Source organism: Oncorhynchus nerka, linkage group LG28 (genome assembly GCF_034236695.1).
Source record: "Oncorhynchus nerka isolate Pitt River linkage group LG28, Oner_Uvic_2.0, whole genome shotgun sequence".
Taxonomy (NCBI): domain Eukaryota; kingdom Metazoa; phylum Chordata; class Actinopteri; order Salmoniformes; family Salmonidae; genus Oncorhynchus; species Oncorhynchus nerka.
The window spans coordinates 48,616,048-48,638,530 of NC_088423.1; the positions used below are offsets into that span (position 1 = coordinate 48,616,048).

At 44.9% G+C, this 22,483-nt stretch overlaps 1 protein-coding gene across 2 annotated transcripts in view; it reads left to right on the forward strand.

The window, feature by feature from the left end:
• The window catches only part of LOC115113343 (inositol polyphosphate-5-phosphatase A-like), a 187,592-nt gene that overhangs the window by 132,828 nt on the left and 32,281 nt on the right, over positions 1 to 22,483 (forward strand). For both annotated transcript variants that reach the window (XM_029640877.2, XM_029640878.2), the window contains exon 9: positions 942 to 1,026. In XM_029640877.2, the coding sequence (XP_029496737.1) occupies positions 942 to 1,026 (85 nt within the window). The remainder of the gene's footprint in view (positions 1 to 941; positions 1,027 to 22,483) is intronic.

Genomic DNA, 22,483 nt, shown 5'->3' on the forward strand with positions numbered 1-22,483 from the left:
TTGTTATCAGGGGGCCGGGAGAGAGTCCGCCCTCCGCCCGGCGATTTATCCCCCCCCCGCGATTAGCAAAGCGCTAGCATTCTGAATCATTAATTACACAAGTAGGCTAGCAGCGCTAACTCTGTCGTCTTAATTTCTTATCTCTCCCCTGTAAGAGGGAGCCTCTTTTTAAGTCAATGATTAGGTATAGGAAGTTAATTATACGTCGCTTAGGTGCGTTTTAAATGCGCTCAGATGCCAGTGCTGCTGTAGATCTGGAAGCATTCCATGAACCTGGTTCCTGGACTCCATGAATCCTCCCTACCCCACACAGTTCTATATATTGGATTGAATTAGATACTGTGGGTGATTTCTCTCTCTGTTACTGTTCAATGATCATGTCCCTATATTTATTTCACCTTTTATTCCATGGCTTGATGGTCAATACATCAACACATACTAGGTAGTATTCAAGTGTGGATATTGGGACAGAGTTCATGACTGCTTACCTCCCATGCAAAGTATAGCAGCTTCCCATAAAATGGAGATCATACTGTCTACACAGACTCAATCTAATTTGCTCATACACGATTTGGAACAGCATGCTCAAGTCAGCTCAGTCACATTACTAGAACATCATTTGAAACTTGCACAGCTAATTTCACTTTATACTAGAGGTGAACAATATTTTAAAGGCCCCGATTTTACTCAAGCCAATTCATGTTAACTGCTTTACAATTCTGTTTGGGATTTTGTCATGTTGAATATTATTCTCCACAGGGGTGAAACACTTCTGACCAATGTGTTTGTGCCACCAGGTGGTGCTGTGCACCTCGTAAATTAAATTAAATGCCCTAAGGCAACCAACCACCAAGGCCCACCTGAGAGGCCCATCAACAGTATAGGCCTACTCCACTTGAAGCAATTCACTGTTGATGGCAAATTGTTTTCATGTTTTTCAGGATCACTGACCAGAGGTTTGAAAAGGTGCCATATTTTGTCTTCGGAGACTTCAACTTCAGGTTGGATACAAGGCAGGTTGTTGAGGTAAGCACTGATGCATGTATTGCAAGCATATCAGTTACAGAGTCTACAATGGTGTGTGTGTGTGTGTGTGTGTGTGTGTGGGTTCATGAACATAGTTTGCCAGGGTTTACAGGGGACACCAAACACCAGCCCCTCACAGTTATGGCTCATTATCACCCCTCTACTGTGGCTGGCCCAGCTGTGTTTGCCAACCAGCCCTCCAAGTGCATTGTTAGGTTCCCCTCTCTATCTCTTCCTCCCTCTCTCCCTCCCCTTCTCTTGGTGCAAATAAGGCTACATTGGAGAGTCAGTGTAGAGTAGTCATTCGGCAATCCTCATCAGGAGATAGGGGAGGGGTTGTTGGATAACAAGCCATAAAGTTCCACACAGACCGTGGAGCTCCATGATAACAGAGACTAGACACTTGTGGGGCAAACCCTGCTCTCACCACACAATGGCCCCTCAAATCAGTGGCTCTGTTCAAGGTGTGGGCATTGTTCATTTAGGAGAAGCCCCGCTCTCTCAAAAGGGAAGGGGAAAAGGAGTGGGGAGGAGGGAGGTGGGCGGTTGTTGAATGGAGGGGTTTTGCTCAAATGGTTCAGGAAAGACTTCATCCTGTGAGGTAAAGTGAGAATGGCCTTTTGAGCGGGGAATGTGGTTTAACCATCCAACCACTAGGGGAGGAATTAAATAGAATACTTTATTGAGTGCAGCAAACAACTAGTCCTGAGCCAATGGGACTGGGAGAGCTCATGTTTTTCCTCAAGAGATTCATTGAATGAGGATGTGGTTTCAGACTGCTGAGTTGTGTGTGACCATATGATGTACTGTATACATCACATTGATATATTGCATTTTCTAATTCTCCGGTGGTACATTGGATTCCACAGAAGTAATTGGTGCACATTAGAGCTGCTGATCATGTGAGAATATTATAAGTTGCTTTGGAGATAATACAGTAAGCCAAGGTCCCAAGTCCACAGCAGCCACAGCCTGAGAGGGAGGAGGGAAGAATAGATGCCTGAAGAATTATCAGAGAACACTGAGACTATTGAGAAAAATGGTTGTGAATCAAAGTCACTCGACCCAACATCTAGTTTACCTCGATTGAGGAATATGATGTGGTTAGCATGACTGTGATCATGAAATGCAAATAGCGGGCGTTAGTTTGATATTACAGCTACCGCTGAGACATAGTCATTATTTAAATATATGTTTTAGGCAAGTCAGTTAAGAACAACGTTTTATTTACAATGACGGCCTACCCCAGCCAAACCTGGACGATGCTGGGCCAATTGTGCGCCACCCTACGGGACTCCCAATCATGTGATACAGCCCGGATTCGAACCAGGGACTGTAGTGATGCCTCTTGCACTGAGATGCAGTGCCTTAGACCGCTGCACCACTCGGGAGCCCATTGTGACCATAGGTCCACACAAAAAGTGACGTTTTCAACAAAAATCACAAAAGTGGGATACGGAAGCAATCTTTCCACATTGAAAGCAGTTCAGCCAGGTCTAAATTCAAGCATCAACGACACACGTATTTTACTTTTTTTTATTGTAACTGTCCAATTGTTGTGAAGGATGAATATTCATGTCAGAGGAGGCTGATGGGGAGGAGCTATAGGAGGACGGGTTCATTGTAATGGCTGGAATGGAATAGATGGAATGGTATCAAACACATCATACATATGGAAACCACATGTTTGACTCCGTTCCATTGATTCCATTCCAGCCATTGCAATGAGCTGGTCCTCCTATAGTTCCTCCCACCAGCCTCCTCTGATTAATGTCATAAACCATGTTTCCATCTGACATTTTTATGCGAGGTAAAGTACGTTGGGTAAAAAATGTCACAACAGTCCAGATGGAAACGGCTATTTTGTTGACAAAACAAGATACACTAGACAAGGTGGGATATTTTTGTGTCTAATTATGAGAGAAATGCCGCTGGACACCCTTTTATGCGCACATATTGATATAATAATCATCCGATCGAAGTGAACTTGGAGTCTCGAGATTATATGTTGTGTAGTCCACCCACTACGACTTCGGGAAAGCAATGCAGCCAATTTTGCGCCTCATTATGGGATCGAACCCCAGGCTATAGTGACGCCACAACACTGCGATGCAGGGCCTTAGACTGCTGCGCCACTCGGGAGGCCATAACAAACCTTTAGTAGAGTTGAAAACGCAAAGGAAACCCAAGGTAATTTGACCGTAAAAGTTATTTTTATGTGCACTTTTTCATCACACCCTGCACACCGAAATGTATATTTTTAACTACTATGCAGTAGGTTGATAATGATTTCACCAAAGTATGTAGTATCAGACATTTCAAACAACATTCCCAGCTAATGAGAAAACAGTCACAGTATTTAATTTAAGGGAATGAACAAGATTTAACAATGTGGTTAAAAATAAATAAATAAATACATCTATACCCCAGTACGACCTACGTGACCGCAGTGAAATGGGGGGGGTCTAAAGTACAAAGAGTACCTCAGGAAGTCAGATCTGTGGTCCGTGAAGTCCCTTCCACCACCACTCTCTATTCACACACACACACACACACACACACACACACACACACACACACACACATACCACACACACACTTTCACTCTCCTCGCACACACTTACTCATAAGCCCTCTACTTTCTTTTACTCCTTCCTAAGAGGTCCTCATACTCACCCTTTTAACGGGACAACACCAAATGCTGATGACATCATCCAAGGGGCTCGGCTTGTTAAAAAGGCAGCATTCTACTCATATAAACCCGTCCAGTGCGGAGCTCACCGGTTTGATTTAATGGTGACCTGTACTATATGTGGTTGTGGAGGGCCGCTGTGATGTCACCAGTAAACAGATGAGTGTAGTCTCCATGTGGCTCTCTAACTCCCAGCCAGCGGCTATGTCAACCCTATAATGACAATTAATGTCAGCCGGACAATTAGTGCACATTGGGACTATGCTTTACTGTAGATTGGCCCTGGTGGATCGATCGGCCCTGCTTATCTGGAGATTGATTCAGATGTAGGCTCTCTCTCTCTAACACACATGCATGCACTCACATATACACTACCGGTCAAAAGTTTTAGAACACCTACTCATTCAAGGGTTTTTCTTTATTTGGACTATTTTCTACATTGTAGAATAATAGTGAAGACAAAAGAACTATGAAATAACACATATGGAATCATGTAGTAACCAAAAAAGTGTTAAACAAATCAAAATATTGTTTATATTTGAGATTCTTCAAATAGCCACCCTTTACCTTGATAACAGTTTTGCACACTCTTGGCATTCTCTCAACCAGCTTCACCTGGAATGCTTTTCCAATAGTCTTGAAGGAGTTCCCACATTCCCACGAACACTTGTTGGCGGCTTTTCCTTCACTCTGCGGTTCGACTCATCCCAAACCATCTCAATTTGGTTGAGGACCTGGCCTCCACAATCACCCAACATCTGATGCAGCACTCCATCACTCCCCTTCTTGGTAAAATAGCTCTTACACAGCCTGGATGTCTGTTGGGTCATTGTCCTTTTGAAAAACAAATGATAGCCCGAACCAGATGGGATGGCGTATCACTGCAGAATACTGAGGTAGCCATGCTGGTTAAGTGTGCCTTCAATTCTAAATAAATCACAGATTGTGTCACCAGCGAAGCACCATGACACCTTCTCCTCCATGCTTTACGGTGGGTAATACACATGCGGAGATCATCCGTTCACCCACAATGCGTCTCACAGCGTTTTTTGTGGACTCATCAGATCAAATGACAAATTTCCACCGGTCTAATGTCCATTGCTCATGTTTCTTGCCACGAGCAAGTCTCTTCTTCTTATTGGTGTCCTTTTATTAGTGGTTTCTTTGCAACAATTCGACCATGAAGGCCTGATTCTCTTCTGAATAGTTGATGTTGTCTGTTACTTAAACTCTGTAAAGCATTTATTTGGGTTGCAATTTCTGATGCTGGTAACTCTAATGACCTTATCCTCTGCAGCAGAGGTAATTCTGGGTCTTCCATTCCTGTAGCGGTCCTCATGAGAGCCAGTTTCATCATAGCGCTTGATGGTTTTTGTGACGGCACTTGAAGAAACTTTCAAATTTCTTGTACATTTTCGGCATTGACTGACCTTCATGTCTTAAAGTAATGACTGACTGTCATTTCACTTTGCTTATTTGAGCTGTTCTTGCCATAATATGGACTTGGACTTTTACCAAATAGGGCATTCTTCTGTATACCAACCCTACCTTGTCACAACACAACTGATTGATTGGCTCAAACGTATTAAGAAGGAAAGAAATTCCACAAATGAATTTTTAAGAAGGCCCACCTGTTAAATGAAATGCATTCCAGATGACTACCTTGTGAAGCTGGTTGAGAGAATGCCAAGAGTGTGCAAAGCTGTCAAGGCAAAGGGTAGCTATTTGAAGAATCTCAAATATAAAGTTTTAGAACAAGGGTTTTTCTTTAATTTTACTATTGTCTACATTGTAGAATAATAGTGAAGACAAACTATGAAATAACACATATGGAATCATGTAGTAACCAAAAAAAAAAGTTATTAAACCAATCAAAATATATGTTATATTTGAGATTCTTCAAAGTAGCCACCCAAGACCTACCTTCAAGTGCAGTCGCAAAAACCATCAAGCGCTATGATGAAACCTGCTCTCATGAGGACCGACACAGGAACGGAAGACCCAGAATTACCTCTGCTGCAGAGGATAAGGTCATTAGAGTTAACTGCACCTCAAATTGCAGCCCAAATAAATGCTTCACAGAGTTCAAGTAACAGAAACATCTCAACATCAACAGTTCAGAGGAGACTTTCTGCAAAGAATCCACTACTGAAGGACACCAATAAGAAGAGACTTGCTTGGACCAAGATACGCAAGCAGTTGACATTAGACCGGTGGAAATTGTCCTTTTGGTCTGATGAGTCCAAATTTGAGATTTTTGGCTCCAACCGCTGTGTGTTTGTGAGACGCAGATATGGTGAACGGATTATCTCCACACGTGTGGCTCCCACCGTGAAGCATGGAGGAGGAGGTGTGAGGTTGCTTTGCTGGTGACACTGTCAGTGATTTATTTAGAATTCAAGGCACACTTAACCAGTATGGCTACCACAGCATTCTGCAGCGATACGCCATCCCATCTGGTTTGCGCTTAGTGGGAGTATAATTTGTTTTTCAACAGGACAATGACCTAACACACCTCCAGGCTGTGTAAGTGCTATTTGACCAAGAAGGAGAGTGATGGAGTGCTGTGTGTGTCAGATGACCTGGCCTCCACAATCACCCGACCTCAACCCAGTTGAGATGGTTTGGGATGAGTTGGACCGCAGAGTGAAGGAAAAGCAGCCAACAAGTGCTCAGCATATGTGGGTGGCTACTTTGAAAAATCTCAAATATATTTGTTTATTACTTTTTTGGTTACTTTATGATTCCATATGTGTTATTTCATGGTTTTGATGTCGTCGGTATTATTCTACAAGGTAGAAAATAGTTTAAAAAATAAAGAAAAACCCTTGAATGAATAGGTTTGTCCAATCTTTTGACTGTTACTGTATTTCTCTCTAGTTGCAATACACAGCTACACTGCTTCACTCTGTCTGAGTGTAATCATGGACACCCGCTGTAATGAGAATAGCCACCAGACCCTCCCCTTTACCCATCATGCTCTGCGGGTGGTTGTGGTTGAGTCTCCTGTGTGTGTGGTGTTCTACACTCCAGGCCCAATGTCCTATACCCCATTGTCCCAGGGTTGGACACAGGTGCCGGATTCCTGTCATGCTTGTGCGGCAGGATCAGTAACCAGAGGCTGTTGCCAGCTCCCCTCCCAACTGGGCTCTCCATGAATTGTGTCCGACAGAGGGAATTGGCTTGAATTGACCCCCATTCACTGGGCCTTTCACTGGGGGACAAAGGACACAGCCAAGTGGAGACTAATGCTGGGGTTGAGCTCCCTGGAGGTGGTCTCCCCAGTGTCATCACTCTGTCCCTGGTCCTTTTCTCCTGCTCTGACTGGCCAGGAGAGGTGCAGGGAGAGGTGGGCCCAGCCAGGGAGATGTGGAGGAATGAGGCTGCCCAAGCACTCATGGGTGGATGGGGCAGTGGGTGCCCATTTTCCAATTGTATGCCATTTCACTCTGTTTACTGCTTGAAGTCTAACCACTGCATTCTTAATGGTGCACTGGGTTTTATGTTTTATTTTACCTTCATTTAACTAGGCAAGTCAGGTAAGAACAAATTCTTATTTACAATGACTGCCTACCCCGGCCAAACCCTAATCCGGACGACACTGGGCCAATTGCGCGCCGCCCTATGGGACTCCCAATCGCGGCCGGTTGTGATACAGCCTGGAATCGAACCAGGGTCTGTAGTAATGCCTCAGCACTGAGATGCAGTGAGCTCAAAGTTGTCATGGTTCCAAGGAGAAAAGTGCCTATGTTCCTATATTACTGCTGTTTTAAGTAGATACTGTCCTGAGTGTGTACAGTATGTTTGAGAGAAGGTATTTGGAGCAGAGGAACCACCTGTGTGTTGAGACGGTCCGGCAGAGACGAGGAAGAAGAGATGCATGGGATGTCCGGGACCCCTGGGGACCAGTGGCGGTGAATCACAGAGGCTCAGTGACAGGCCCAGGCTCCGTGCCTGGACTCTCAGTATATTTAAAATCCCTCCTAATTAAACTTTATAGAATGTAAATTTAATATCTGCAGAAATTGTGGGCTTCTGGCCGGCCCCTCCAATTTAAGGATTGATGGAGGTCAGCGCGGAGGTTAATTGCTGACTTGATCTACTGTCCCCATGACATAGCTTGTGCCTGTTTTTAATTGGAGTTTATCTGGCCGCTACATGGGCAGATTTCATTAGGCTTGCGGCCTCTCACCGCGCCACAGCTCCCTCTGTGAGGGAGATCCAGGTTGGAGGATGTGTGGAAGTGTTCGGTAGAGCCCCCTGTCTGTGGCTAGAGAGAAGAGCAGGAGGGTGGCAGGGGTCGGCTCAGGCATCAATCTTCCTGCTTTGTCCTGGGCCTTTCCCTCACTTGAGCAGCATGACATTTAAGGTGGGTCTGTTGACTAGGACCCACTCCAAATGAATGTTGTAAAATTGTCATTAATGACAAGCAGGGTAATAAATATTACATTTTTGTCGTGGTGCTTTACAGCATATGGCCCATGCCAGGGAAAAGTGTGACGGGTGTGTGATTGTATGTGTGATTCTGTTTTGCATATTCTAAACATATTCTCAATACAGTGTGCCTCTACACTAGCCTATGTTGAGGTGTGTGTGTGTGTGTGTGTGTGTGTGTGTGGGCATACATGGGTGTGTGTGTTAGTGATGCGCGGGTCAGCTGTTTCTACACCTGTACCCAATTGCTCATAACCAATCCGCAGTCGGCTCCAGTCGGACTCCAGTCGCAAATTTGATGATGTGAGACTCGACTTGATAGAAAAGAACTTGACACTGATGACTTGAAATGATCTGGTCAGATTTTGTAACGTTTTGTCACTCATTTGAATGATGAATTACATGCAGTCATAGATAGTAGCAGCAGCACACTCGGCCCTCTGATTGGACCAGCAAACTGCCGTTCAACACGTCGGGAGAGCTAGCGCAGTGTTTCTCTGTTGGGAGAAGGTTTTGTGGGGTCGCAACTCACCAGTGTGAAACTGAATGGGAAAATATATTTTTTAGAAATATTTTAATAGGCTACAAATAGTCTACCATTTTGTAGTTTATACAGTTGAAGTCGGAGGTTTACATACACTTAGGTTGGGGTCATTAAAACTCGTTTTTCAACCACTCCACAAATTTCTTGTTAACAAACTATAGTTTTGGCAAGTCGGTTAGGACATCTACTTTGTGTATGACACAAGTCATTTTTCCAACAATTGTTTACAGACAGATTATTTCACTTATAATTCACTGTATCACAATTCCAGTGCGTCAGAAGTCTACATACACTAAGTTGACTGTGCCTTGAAACAGCTTGGCAAATTCCAGAAAATTCTGTTATGGCTTTAGAAGCTTCTGATAGGCTAATTGACATCATTTGAGTCAATTAGAGTTGTACCTGTGGATGTATTTCAAGGCCTACCTTCAAACTCAGTGCCTCTTTGCTTGACATCATGGGAAAATCAAAAGAAATCAGCCAAGACCTCAGAAAAACAATTGTAGACCTCCACAAGTCTGGTTCATCCTTGGGAGCAATTTCCAAACACCTGAAGGTACCACGTTCATCTGTACAAACAATAGTACGCAAGTATAAACACCATGTGACCATGCAGCCGTCAATCCACTCAGGAAGGAGACGTATTCTGTCTCCTAGAGATGAACGTACTTTGGTGCGAAAAGTGCAAATCAATCCCAGAACAACAGCAAAAAACCTTGTGAAGATGCTGGAGGAAACCGGTACAAAATATTTTGACCCCTGTGAATGTGATGAAAGAAATAAAAGCTGAAATAAAAAATTCTCTCTACAATTCCTGACATTCCCTGACATTTCACATTCTTACAATAAACTGGTGATCCTAAGACAGGGAATTTTTACGAGGATGAAATGTCAGGAATTGTGAAAACTGAGTTTGAATGTATTTGGCTACTGTAGCAAGCTTGCAGTCATCAAAAATCAAGTCGACAATCTACTTGCAAATCTACTAGCTCAGACTGGGAAAATACGTTTTGAATGGTCATCCAACTCGGAATTCCAACTCGGGAACTCTGTTCTCTTTCTAGAGCTACGACCTGAAGAACACTAATGTCATGATTCAACCATGTTTTTGCCGAGTTCCCAGTTGTCTTGAAAGCACCATAAATCCAGAGGATGCCAGACTTTGACAAAATTTGCCAACAAAGGACCTGTTCAAGTGAGCACAGCACACCAAGGTGAGGCCAAATATGTATTGTATGCTGCGGCATAAATGATGTATTATGCCAGGGAGATATGAATACTGTTGCTAAGAAAGTAATACTATGTTGTGTAGTAAGCTGTTAGTAGCCCATGTGCCTCATCCTAACTTTGGTCCTTTTTCCACTCATAATTTAGCCTATTGTTCTGACTTGGTGGTGCACATGTAGCCTATAGCCTGTTTTAGAGAGAATATTGTAAGAGCTTTCATTGTCTGCCTTTATTTATCCTACGGTTCTGACTATGTTCTGAATTCTGTCGCTGTACATTTCAAAAGCGCTGAACAAATAGTTAAATTGACTGCGTCCGTTCTAGCCAGCCATATCAACTATGTTTTTTTTTAAAAGGTAGTAAATGAGGCTGAATGAACTGTTTCGCTGCCAGACAAAGGCTCTGCTTATCGCCAGGTGTAACAGTGGTAAAGTGTTGGGACTCTGCTGTTGAGACAGCTTTATGTAGACCCTAACAGTTTGTGGGCACCATTTGTCACCATTATAGTCCAATTAATGTATTGTTTAGTGTTGTGTTGTGGCTTTGCTGGCATGCATCTAAAATATTTTTTGGGGGGGAGTGCTCCACCAAGATTTACACGCTAAAATCGCCACTGGATCGGCCTAGATTTATATTATCCATATAAAATACAGTTTAGAAATATACTACAGAGGCATCTTTGCCCGAACAATAATAGACTACCTGGCAATTTTATTGATGATTTTCATATTTTTAATAGGCCTAGTTTAGGTGGCTACTGGCAATATAAGATAGCTGTAACATCGCGCTGCCTTCAATATTATGGGATGAAGATCTTACACATTCTGACAAATTAAACACAGTATTTGTGAGGAAGAACTTGGCAACGAGTGTTCCGCGGACATGCAGCCCTCCATGGTGATAGTGTGTGGTGCAGAAAGACCAGGCTTTCCATCCCATCCTCTGCTGCATACAGGTTGGTAGGCCGTATGATTCTGCTTGCTCTGGAATCCAAAGAAGTGCCATTGTATCCCTACCTGATATTGGCTGCTAACATGAATGACTTTCTGCTCAAAATGCAGGTGTAAAACGCAGTTTATTTCTGTATCTGAAGTTTTGAAAATGCGTTGCCGTTTATGGCTGTAATGATAGGCTACATTTGCGCAGCCGCTGCTTTTTGGGGTTTGTGTGTCAAGAAGTTCAAGAACCACTGAGTTAGCGAACAGATTGCTGATTTGCTTGTGCATCTATTGGATCAGGTGCAGCTCAAATGTCAAATTGTTGGGATAAAGGATTGACATACTCCTAAAATGGTTTGCTCCTATTGCTCCTAAAATGGTTTGCTCCTAAAATGGTTTGCTCCTAAAATGGTTTGCTCCTAAAATGGTTTGCTCCTAAAATGGTTTGCTCCTAAAATGGTTTGCTCCTAAAATGGTTTGCTCCTAAAATGGTTTGGTAATCAAGAATATTAACTGTTTACTTTGCAAGCTCACCAGCAATGGGGCATCAAGCACCAATTACTAGCATTGGCCTACTTGTCTTTTGTTATGTCAAAATAGCTTGAAGTGTATCATTTAATCACAAATAATATATCACAAATAATGAAAAGGGCAGTCTGGTAGACTCGATAAATATACAAATATTTGTAGTTGAACAAATCATAGCATTTTTTTTTAAAACTTGTGACTCGACTTTATCTTGGAATGCACGACTTGGATTTGACTCAACCCGTTCGTTCTACTTGGGGCTCAGACTTAAGAGTCGGACCTTGTGACTTGAGACTTACTTGTGGCTTGATTAATAGGGACTTGATCCCACGTCTGATATGTGGTAAATGAAAATTAGGCCACACTCGACCCTAACCCGCAATTATAGAAAATGTGCAGTACAGTCAGATGGCTGAACAATTGTTTTGACAGGCCTTTTTAGATAGGCCTATGTTTCTGCTTAGAATTTCCGACATTTTGTTTGGCTATTTGTTCGTCAACTCGTCTATAATTAGATACATGCAGCATCTCTTCTGTCATTACTTGTTGCATTAAAAGACTAAGTAAACCCTTGCTTACCAGAATGTCATAAATCGATTGAACGAATGCTTCAATGTAGTTAACATCGGTAAAGTTTGTTTTCTCTTTCTGGGAGAATGGCTCTCCTGAGAGTTCTGCTTTACATACAGACATAATTTAAACGGTTTTAGAAACTTTAGAGTGTTTTCTATTCAATAATAATTTTTATACGCATATATTAGCAATTTTGGGGAAAAATCTTTTCAGTTTACTATGGGTACGCACTTTCTCCAACAGGGGCAGTATAGAGGGAGAGTTCTAAGAGGTTAAATTAAAAGCTGTTAAAATGACCCTAAATGTTTTTTTTTTTTTTTTTTAGTTCGGCTTGGATGCATATTTTATGTGGTTGAAATACTATCTGTTTTTATGATGCTGATAAAGATAGCACCGCCACCTTTACAGATGGCCTGGAACTACACATTCATTCTCTCAAGATGCTGAAAGAAAGAAATCCTATTTCTCCACTCCTGTTCCCGAGTCAGAATCTTTGGTGTATCATTTTACGGCAAGAAATGCTTAATTCTGCAGGAGTTAATATTGTATTAGGATATGTCAGAGGTAAGTTACAGGTTTTAACTGCACAAGTACAGTGAAATGCCTTACTTGCAATAGACCTACAGTCAGTGTCCAGATTTCAGTTAGGCTACTATTCCATTTAACCCATCTGAACAGTAAGTACAATTCCCTTGATGTGCCATTTTGAAGTCCCCATCTTGTGACTGTCACATTTTTATAACACATAGCCAGCACTGCTATCCTCCCCATTTACCACATAGCCAGCACTGCTATCCTCCCCATTTACCACATAGCCAGCACTGCTATCCTCCCCATTTACCACATAGCCAGCACTGCTATCCTCCCCATTTACCACATAGCCAGCACTGCTATCCTCCCCATTTACCACATAGCCAGCACTGCTATCCTCCCCATTTACCACATAGCCAGCACTGCTATCCTCCCCATTTACCACATAGCCAGCACTGCTATCCTCCCCATTTACCACATAGCCAGCACTGCTATCCTCCCCATTTACCACATAGCCAGCACTGCTATCCTCCCCATTTACCACATAGCCAGCACTGCTATCCTCCCCATTTACCACATAGCCAGCACTGCTATCCTCCCCATTTACCACATAGCCAGCACTGCTATCCTCCCCATTTACCACATAGCCAGCACTGCTATCCTCCCCATTTACCACATAGCCAGCACTGCTATCCTCCCCATTTACCACATAGCCAGCACTGCTATCCTCCCCATTTACCACATAGCCAGCACTGCTATCCTCCCCATTTACCACATAGCTAGCCAGCACTGCTATCCTCCCCATTTACCACATAGCCAGCACTGCTATCCTCCCCATTTACCACATAGCCAGCACTGCTATCCTCCCCATTTACCACATAGCCAGCACTGCTATCCTCCCCATTTACCACATAGCCAGCACTGCTATCCTCCCCATTTACCACATAGCCAGCACTGCTATCCTCCCCATTTACCACATAGCCAGCACTGCTATCCTCCCCATTTACCACATAGCCAGCACTGCTATCCTCCCCATTTACCACATAGCCAGCACTGCTATCCTCCCCATTTACCACATAGCCAGCACTGCTATCCTCCCCATTTACCACATAGCCAGCACTGCTATCCTCCCCATTTACCACATAGCCAGCACTGCTATCCTCCCCATTTACCACATAGCCAGCACTGCTATCCTCCCCATTTACCACATAGCCAGCACTGCTATCCTCCCCATTTACCACATAGCCAGCACTGCTATCCTCCCCATTTACCACATAGCCAGCACTGCTATCCTCCCCATTTACCACATAGCCAGCACTGCTATCCTCCCCATTTACCACATAGCCAGCACTGCTATCCTCCCCATTTACCACATAGCCAGCACTGCTATCCTCCCCATTTAACACATAGCCAGCACTGCTATCCTCCCCATTTACCACATAGCCAGCACTGCTATCCTCCCCATTTACCACATAGCCAGCACTGCTATCCTCCCCATTTACCACATAGCCAGCACTGCTATCCTCCCCATTTACCACATAGCCAGCACTGCTATCCTCCCCATTTACCACATAGCCAGCACTGCTATCCTCTCCATTTACCACATAGCCAAACCTTTCCCCAACATTACCACTACTGTCCTGGCTTTCCCTTCTATTTATTTTTAACTCTCCATTTCACATCTTGTCTCTTATTTGAATTAAACTTGTCCTTTTTTTGTCCTCAGTGCATTGATAACTTTTTCTGCTCAAGTTACCGAAAGCATTTTAAGCGTTTGCTAATTGGCGTGTATTTCACACGCTACGGTTAGGCCCTAAAGCTTAGGCTTGCTACGCACTAACAGCAGTAAAATAATGAAAGAAAAACCTCAAATATATGTAGCCTATAGATATGAATTGCACAAGAAATATACATTTGTGCATTGTTTTCTCTTCATTCAACCAGCCCGCCCGCCCCCACCCACCCTCCCACAATATTTCATGACCCTAAACCCGCCCGCCCCGCGGATATAACCGCAGGGACTATGGGTTATAAGTCAACCCGCGCATCACTAGTGTTTGTGTGATTGCTTGCATGTGTTCTTCCATGACTGTAATAATGTATTTATGCCTTCGTGTGATACATACACATTACTCTTCAAATTGGCTGGAAAGAGTCATTTAGGGTTGTTGATGCATACTGTCTTTTGATGCATACTGCCTGTTTCTGGGTAAATAATATTCACTGCCTTGTCCCTTTTTGCCACTGCCTTTGATTAGCGTGTGTGCTAACGTGGGCCCTGCTATTAATCAAAACCGAGGGAGTGTAATTAAGTGTACACTACATTAGTCAGGCTAATTAATTTTGGGGGCCATCCATCCGTTAGCCACTGGGCTAGCACTGATTGGGCCTCTGTTCCGGGGGACCCTGGACACCAGGGACTGTGGGGACTGTGACCCTCCTTGGCTGCCGTCACACACATGCACATGTGCACCCACACACATGCATATTTACGTGATTGAGCACACACACGCATATCCACGTCTTTGATCACACACACACACACACACTACTGCCTACTATGTCCCCAAATCCCACAGCAGGTGGGAGTTTCCTACTTAACCAAACTTAAAATCTCTATCACATACACGATGTTGTGATACATTGAGAATCTCATTGTATCTTTTAGCAGCACCATCTTAGGTTTTTAAACCCATATTATCACTGTCAATGAGGCCTGCAGTAATCCAAAAAATAGGGATTACGAGATAAATCTGTGAGGTCGTCTTGATACAGCCTCACCTTGTCACGTGACTAAATGTTGTTTCTCGATCAAATTTTATCAGCTCGTATCTCAGACAAAGATGTGTCTATATGAAGATAAACCTTCATGATCTGGGTAATTCATCACAGAGGCCCCATTATATGAGAGAGAGCCCATCTGGATAGAGTGAGATTATTCCCCCTGGGACAAAAGAGCCTGTTTTCTCCTCTCCTTCTTATTCCTCTGTTTGCTTGCCATGCTAATGGAAACACAGAGCGAGAGTTCAGTGACGAGGGAGGAACTTGAGCGATGTCGCTTTGATCAGGACGCCGTTCCGCAATAAAAAACACTCTGCAAATGAAGAACAAGCAGTGGCTTCTGTTGGTCCTCCTCATCAACAACAGCCTCATCATCAACAAGAGCTGCAGCCATTGTGTTACTGGCTGGAGATGCTGGCAGCTGGGCCGGCCATGCCAGGGGTAAATGACATGGTGTGACAGGGGGTGAGGGCAGCGCCTGGCACCAGTGGTCACCCACCGCACCCCTCAGACCGTAGCGTCGTGGCCTCTCTGGTCCTTGGTTGGCCTGGGCCGTAGCCCCATTGAACCCTCAGTCAATGATGCCACACCTGCTAGTCACTCTGGCTACCCCACCTTCTTAGTCTCTAGTGGGGCTTTAGTTCTCTCATTCGCATTTGATCATTTATGTCCTCACACACTTCTCTCACACTTTTTTTTTCTCTCATCCCAAGTTTCTTTCAGCTGGCTCACTCACTCACCCTCTTTCACTCTCTGGCTGTCTTTCTCGATCATCCCCCCCCCCACCACCAATCTCCATCTCACTCTCTTTCTGAATGCAGGACTTTTTTTGTCCTCATTCTTGGACTTTTTTTTCTCCATCCTCCTCTCCTTTCTCCTGACAAGGCCCCCAACATTCCGGAGCACTGATCATTCGTCTTGTGCGAAGAAAAGGAACAAGCCGATTTGTCTAGCGGAGGGGACTCTAGTCTCACTGAAAGGTTTGGTGTTAAATTGGGTCAGGAAGGCAGGTTATGCCACAATGGGGATATGAGGATATTAGCTAAACACACATGGCCAGGCAGACAGACAAGCATGTTCTAATATAGTCTTGTCATATGAGCTTAGAGCTGCCTAGCTGCCACCCCCTAGGATGTGTGTGTGTGTGTGGCGATATTAGGCTGTCTGAGTGTACATGGTTGTAGACAAGATGAGCGCTATTATGTTGAATTATGAGATGAATGCTGGAGTTTGAGTTTCCCTATGGATCTTATCGGTTTTATCTCGTCTCCCAACGCGCTAGATAGACACTTTTTCCACAGAGTCATCCTCGCCTCTATCATAGTCAAAAATGGAGCCCGTCCATGCAGCCCAGCAACTGCTAACAGTGGGTTTTTATTTAGTCCCAAATGAAATGTGGCATAAACTGTTGAATATAAGGTCGTCTTTGTGCCTGGTTCATAGTGCCTTGCTTGTATGATGTCAATCTATGTTTGACTAATGCAATGCTGGAGGGGGTACACACACACACACACACACACACACACACACACACACACACACACAGCCATTCCATTTCCTCCACCCTGTGATGGAGTTTACATAAGGTTCTCCAAGTCATCTCTGTTCCAGCTCAAAATAAGTCAAACGTAATTTGCGAGTTAACGTTGTTAACATTTATTCCATTCTATTTTATATCAATCGTATCAAGCAAGTCCTACTTTCATGGGCAGTTTCTCGATAGCACAACGTATTCATTACGTATCAACATCTGGGAAAGATATCCAATTAGAAGTTAATGCTGTTTGAACGGAGAATGTAAAGAATGCAGTATCCATCCAAAGGAGATGGAGAGATCAGATTCATGGGGTTGGATAGGCTATAGATACTGTCAGTCACAGAGAGGTGGTCCCACAGAGTGTCTCTTTGTAGCACAGCTGTAAACCCAGCGTTGGCACCTCGGGCTTTTAAACAACTCTGCTCAGTGACATGAGGAGTCTCTCAGCTCTTTTCACAGCCCTCCGACAAATACCCCATATTTAAGAGGCCCCATTTTTAAGTGGCACAGTGAGAAATCACGGGCCTCTTTCTACAACCCCCCCCCCCAGTGATTTATCTATGACGGCCATATTTGCCTGGCTCTTTGAGGAGGTGCTCGTCTTTGTCTTAGAGGAGGCCCGAGAGAATCCATTTCAGGCCCATTTCACCTACAAGACTTTCCTTTCAGGGGACTGTTAGGCTGAGAGGCACTGGGCTGTCCTAACATCTGTTTGTGTCCAGATCCAGGCGGGGCCCGGAGCACAGTGCGCCTCGGCCGGCCCCCTTCTCCTCTCCCTGGGGGTCTTTGTTCCCTGATTTCATGCTATCAGAGAAGCAGCATGTTTTCCTGCGCAGAGCTGTCAGGGGCATAAAGGGACCCCGAGTGGGGTCACATCTAGAGGGATGGTCATGAAAAATGTGTAAAATGTATCACAAAGCCCACCCACAAGATGGTTGCCTAGCGCGTCGCGGGGTAGCAGGGCTACTCTGTATACCTTTCTTTCCCCTTCGCCGGGCTGAATTACACCACAGGGCTCCCCTGTCGCCCTGCCGGACAAGCCACATCGTTTAGATGCCCCTAAACAAATGAAAGGGTGGCGCTAGCTTCCAAATGAATCCTTGTTCTTTGTCTCCGGGGAGGAATTGTGACGGGGTCCTTTTTAAAATAAATAAATACATTTAAAAAAAAAAGATTGAATACAGTATTATAAACTCTTAAGTTTCTTTACTTACGTGCAGGTCTCATTTAGTTTCCTGACTGCATTACTTAGTACCTAAGTACCCAGGGCCCTACTTATAATCCTGTATTAAGTTTTAGTTAAAGCCTAATAGTAATTCTCTGGGCCCTAATTATGTGCATGAAATGTGTTTGTTTGACTTATCCTTCGTGCTGAAGGATAAAGCCCTGCCCTCTTCATTAGGGCATGCAACGGAAAACATAGTGTTTCCTTTTTGGACAATTTCCGCTTAGTCCTTCCCTGTGTCAGTCGGTTTTCATTGCGTTTGGTGCCTACTGAACACAGCCCAGGTCTCACCCTCCAGAGGGGACAGGAGGATTAGAGCTTCATTAATTGTTCAGCCAGGATCGCTATTGATCAGTGCGGTAATGAACTCCATGCAGAGCCTCCGGTCTCTTTTTAATAGAGCACCAGTTGATCACCTCTCCAATATTCTCTAATTGAACCTTCCAACAACAAACCCCCTTCCACACACACAACCTCACTCTCTAGGCTAACTTAAATTAGTCACTAGCTAGTGTGGAATGAGCAAAACGTTTTTGGATTATATGTGAGAGTAAATACAACTCCCAACAGTGCTAAGTGAGTGTGTATGATCTGTAATGGCCACAAAGCTGCGTCTTTGTTGTTTTTTTAAAAGTTTTTTTTTTTTTTACGTTGTACCACACAGTAATCATCACCTGATGTTTCAATTTCCCTTTCATGTTGTATTTTTCATTGGGAGGATAGGTTTTCTTCTGAGATGTGAAAAAGTATTCATTGCACAAACACTGACGTCCATTCAAAAACTTGTATCGAACAACGTTCAAATGAGGCATTATCCCAATAAGGGAGGCGTTTGACTGTAGGACTGACTATAGGGCCTATTGCGTCTCGGAGAGTAACTCCTGTGCGTTAAACAGCCTTGCGGACATCTGCCGTGATTGGTTTCAAACTGCTGACTTAAAGTGTCAGAGGGAAGGTGGGCCGGCCGAGGTTTTCAGATGAAATCTTTCATTAGGCTTCCTTTGTACAGGTGGCAGTAACGTGGCAGTAGCCAGGCCTGAGACAATGACTCCTCTTACTTTGCCTAATACGCTGAGGAGTTCCCAACCTCCTTTACTGCCACCACTTTATACCCACACAATGAAGCATCTGGTGGCTTTTTCCTGTTGAGAAGTCTATCGTCAGCCATTGTGGTGGTAAAATGTGCGTGATTGGGGAGGTTTTGTCTGTTTCATTGCTTTCGCAAGTGTGTATGAGATAATGTTGAGTATGGAATGAGTGTATGTTTGGAAGGTTGGTGAAGTTGGCTATATTAACAATTTGTGTGTGTTGGTGTGATGGGGGGGGAGTACTGCTGTGTGCCTGCTCCCAGCTCCAGGGGTGAGTCTACTCTGGAACCCCCAGAAGGGTGAGGTCGTGGGGTCAAAGTGATGAATTTTTATGGGGCTGTTCCCTTGTGTTTCAGCCCTGTCCCTTTCTCTACGCGCTGCACTGCCTCTCAAAGACAACTAAGCAGGGCAATTTGTCCTGCGGGGGCCCCTGGAGAATGGGCGTGCAGAGGAGTTAAATACCAGGGGGGTGAACACACACACAGTCACACACACACACACACCCCACCCCTCCATCCTGTTGTCCTGAATGATTTGTGGCCTGTCCATTATGCTTCGGAAAGGACAAATACATTCGGCAGGGCCCTGAAGGAAGGACAGGGGCAAGAATGGCACCCCTCCTAATGCCACCCGTTGTTTTAGAGAAGTTTCCCAGATGTTATAATGCACAAGATAAATAGGGCACATTATCATTACCTCGCGCACCCCTTTTACCTCACCTCGTTTGAGAGGGGGTGTTGTGCACTTGAAGACCCCCCAGTGCGGCTTGCTATCACCGTACCTCAGCTCTCACACTCTGTGGCTCATGGGAAGCAATGAGAGTGTATTTATGTATCAGTGTGTGTGTTGGGGGATGCTCAGGCGAGACAGTGAGGAGGGTCGACCAGAAAGACGCCCGTGCATGGTCCCTGCTGAGTTACCTCTAGCCTAGTGTGAGTCTAGGTCAGAAATAGGGTAACGCGCTATGAGGGTAGCAGGATAAAGCCACAGTCAGGGTCCATAATAAATAGTCTCAGGGTAGGACTGCTGAACTCTGATCAGGTCCACCTTTCCTGTCCATATAATCGTATCCATGATGATATAAAAGGCAAAACTGATCCTAGATCAGCACTTCTACTCCTACTGAGATGGTTTTGTGTACTATTCCCCCCCCCTAGTTCTTCATCCATGGCATTGATGAATCCACTGTGTTTAGTGGGATTAATTAGCAACCCGCAGGGAGAGTGTGTGGAGCTCTCTGGCTGGTCTCCAGGCAGGCTGGGTGGGGAGGGTCAGCCCTGATTTAAAGGCTCCCTGGGTAATGGGTGGCAGGTGGGGAGGACATTTGTTTTTGCCCACTTTGGATCTGAGTGCCTCACCGGTAGGGCAGATGTCTCAATCATGCATGTAGTGCAGGCTGATTAGGAGAGGGAAGAGAGGAGGAGCGCGCTAAGCCAAACCTGCCAACCGTTGGCACCACTCAGGAGCGGGTTGGCAAGTCTCCTCACGCAGCGGTGGGAAAATAATGGCACGCCGTGACAATGACACCCTCCCCACCCCCACCCGGTGACACAAAGGCCAGCCCTGCCCCGTCCCCCCTCGGCGTAATGGAGAATGATCTCTTTAAGCAACAGCGGCCCGAGGGCCATATTCCAACTCATTGTCGCTTCTCTCTCTCTCGCTCTCTCCTCAACAATCGAGATTTAATCGCACTCAATGGGTTATTATATTGGGCGGAATGGGGGTGGTGGGAGAGTGAACAGTAGGCATGGGAAATTATTGGATGGGAATCACCCAGTGGTGGGGTAGAGTGTCCAGGCTCTTTGGCGTAAATCCAATAAAACCACCATTGCGCATTGCTATGCCAGGGCAGTCACCTGGAACACTGTCATGCCGGTGGACCCCTGGGACGTTACAAGCCTTGGGCTGGGCCGTGGTGGAGAGGACGAGACATATTACCTCAGATACAGGGGGATGTGCTATCTTGAAACCAATACAGCAGTGTTTCCCAAACCTCTCCTTGAGCACCCCCAGTTGTTCCACCTAATTGACGTATTCTAGAAACAGTTTTAATGAAGGGCTTGGCGATTAGTTGGATCGGGTGTGCTTGTATGGCAATATGTCTGTGCATTTGGAGGGTTTGGTCGAGAAGAGGTTTGGGAAACACTGCCATATCCGCTTGCACAGAGATTTGTTATGCATGTCTACACGCGGTATTGGATGTCCTGAATGGAAGGTATATCGGGGCAAGAGGGGGGATACTGGCTTTGAGTATACAGTAGGTTGTCTTAGGTGTGGGAATGGCGTGTCAGATGGGTTGTGGCTAGGTTGAATGGGGGTTGCGGCATGGTTTTGTTGGTTGTGTCAGTGTTGTGTTTGCGTTGGGCTCAGCAGAGCTCCTCCATCTGTTTGAGGGGCTGGATCAGGAGCAGAAGGGGAGAGACGGTCGGTGTGCCTGTGCTTTGAAGTGGGACAGATTGCTTTAACCTTGTCTCTTAAAAAGAGCAGCTGGAATAGAGAGGTCTTTTCACCACCCATTTCCTTCTCGGACGCTGATGAGATTATTCCATTGAAGCCCAAAGCAAGCGCCATCCCCCAAGATTCACCGGGGCAACCTCTTATCTAACCCCTCCACAAACAGGCCCTCTGTCTCCTGTGTTGACCTGTGACCCACGATGCAAAGCTTTGCCGGGCCGGGGACTCTCTTTCTATGGGCTGTTGGAGATTATTGGCGTTCCGAAGCAGTGAAGACATCCCACTGTACATACTTGCTTACCTTCCAAACTTCTCATCCCTGACAGCTGTCCTGTCTATTTTTCTTCTTTTCCCCCACATCCTCATGTATCAAATTAAAAGCCTATTGCTTAACTCAAATGAGTTACGTTAATATAATTTGGGGAGTCAATGAGAGCATGTTTAGATGTAATATGTTTAAAAGACAGGCGCTTTGATCGGCCAAGCCACCAGCCCTACTTGAAGAGAGAGCTCTGTTCAGGAGCCTCACTCTTGCTCTCTCGTCGCTTACCCAGGGTGCCTATTACCAGATGCATGATCCACAATTAGCGGCAGTGAGCTTGGGTTAACTCGTGGTCAACATCTGTCCTCGGTTATCTTTTCTTCGCTTGAGGATATATTTTTTTCCATTGAATTTCTTATATCTGAGAACACCTGGTCTCTTCTTTCAGTCCCGTCCTGGATTTATCTATAAGACTTAAGCGACGGCATGGCGTTCCCATTTACCCTGCCTCTTCGTTAGTCATGAGATCCCCCCCCCTAACCTAAGGTCCCTGAAATGGTCAAAGGGCTGGTGGGTCGGTAGGCTAGGCTGATCTAAATTAGGGATGGGGGGGGTTATAGAGAGTATGTAGGAGGTGTAGGAG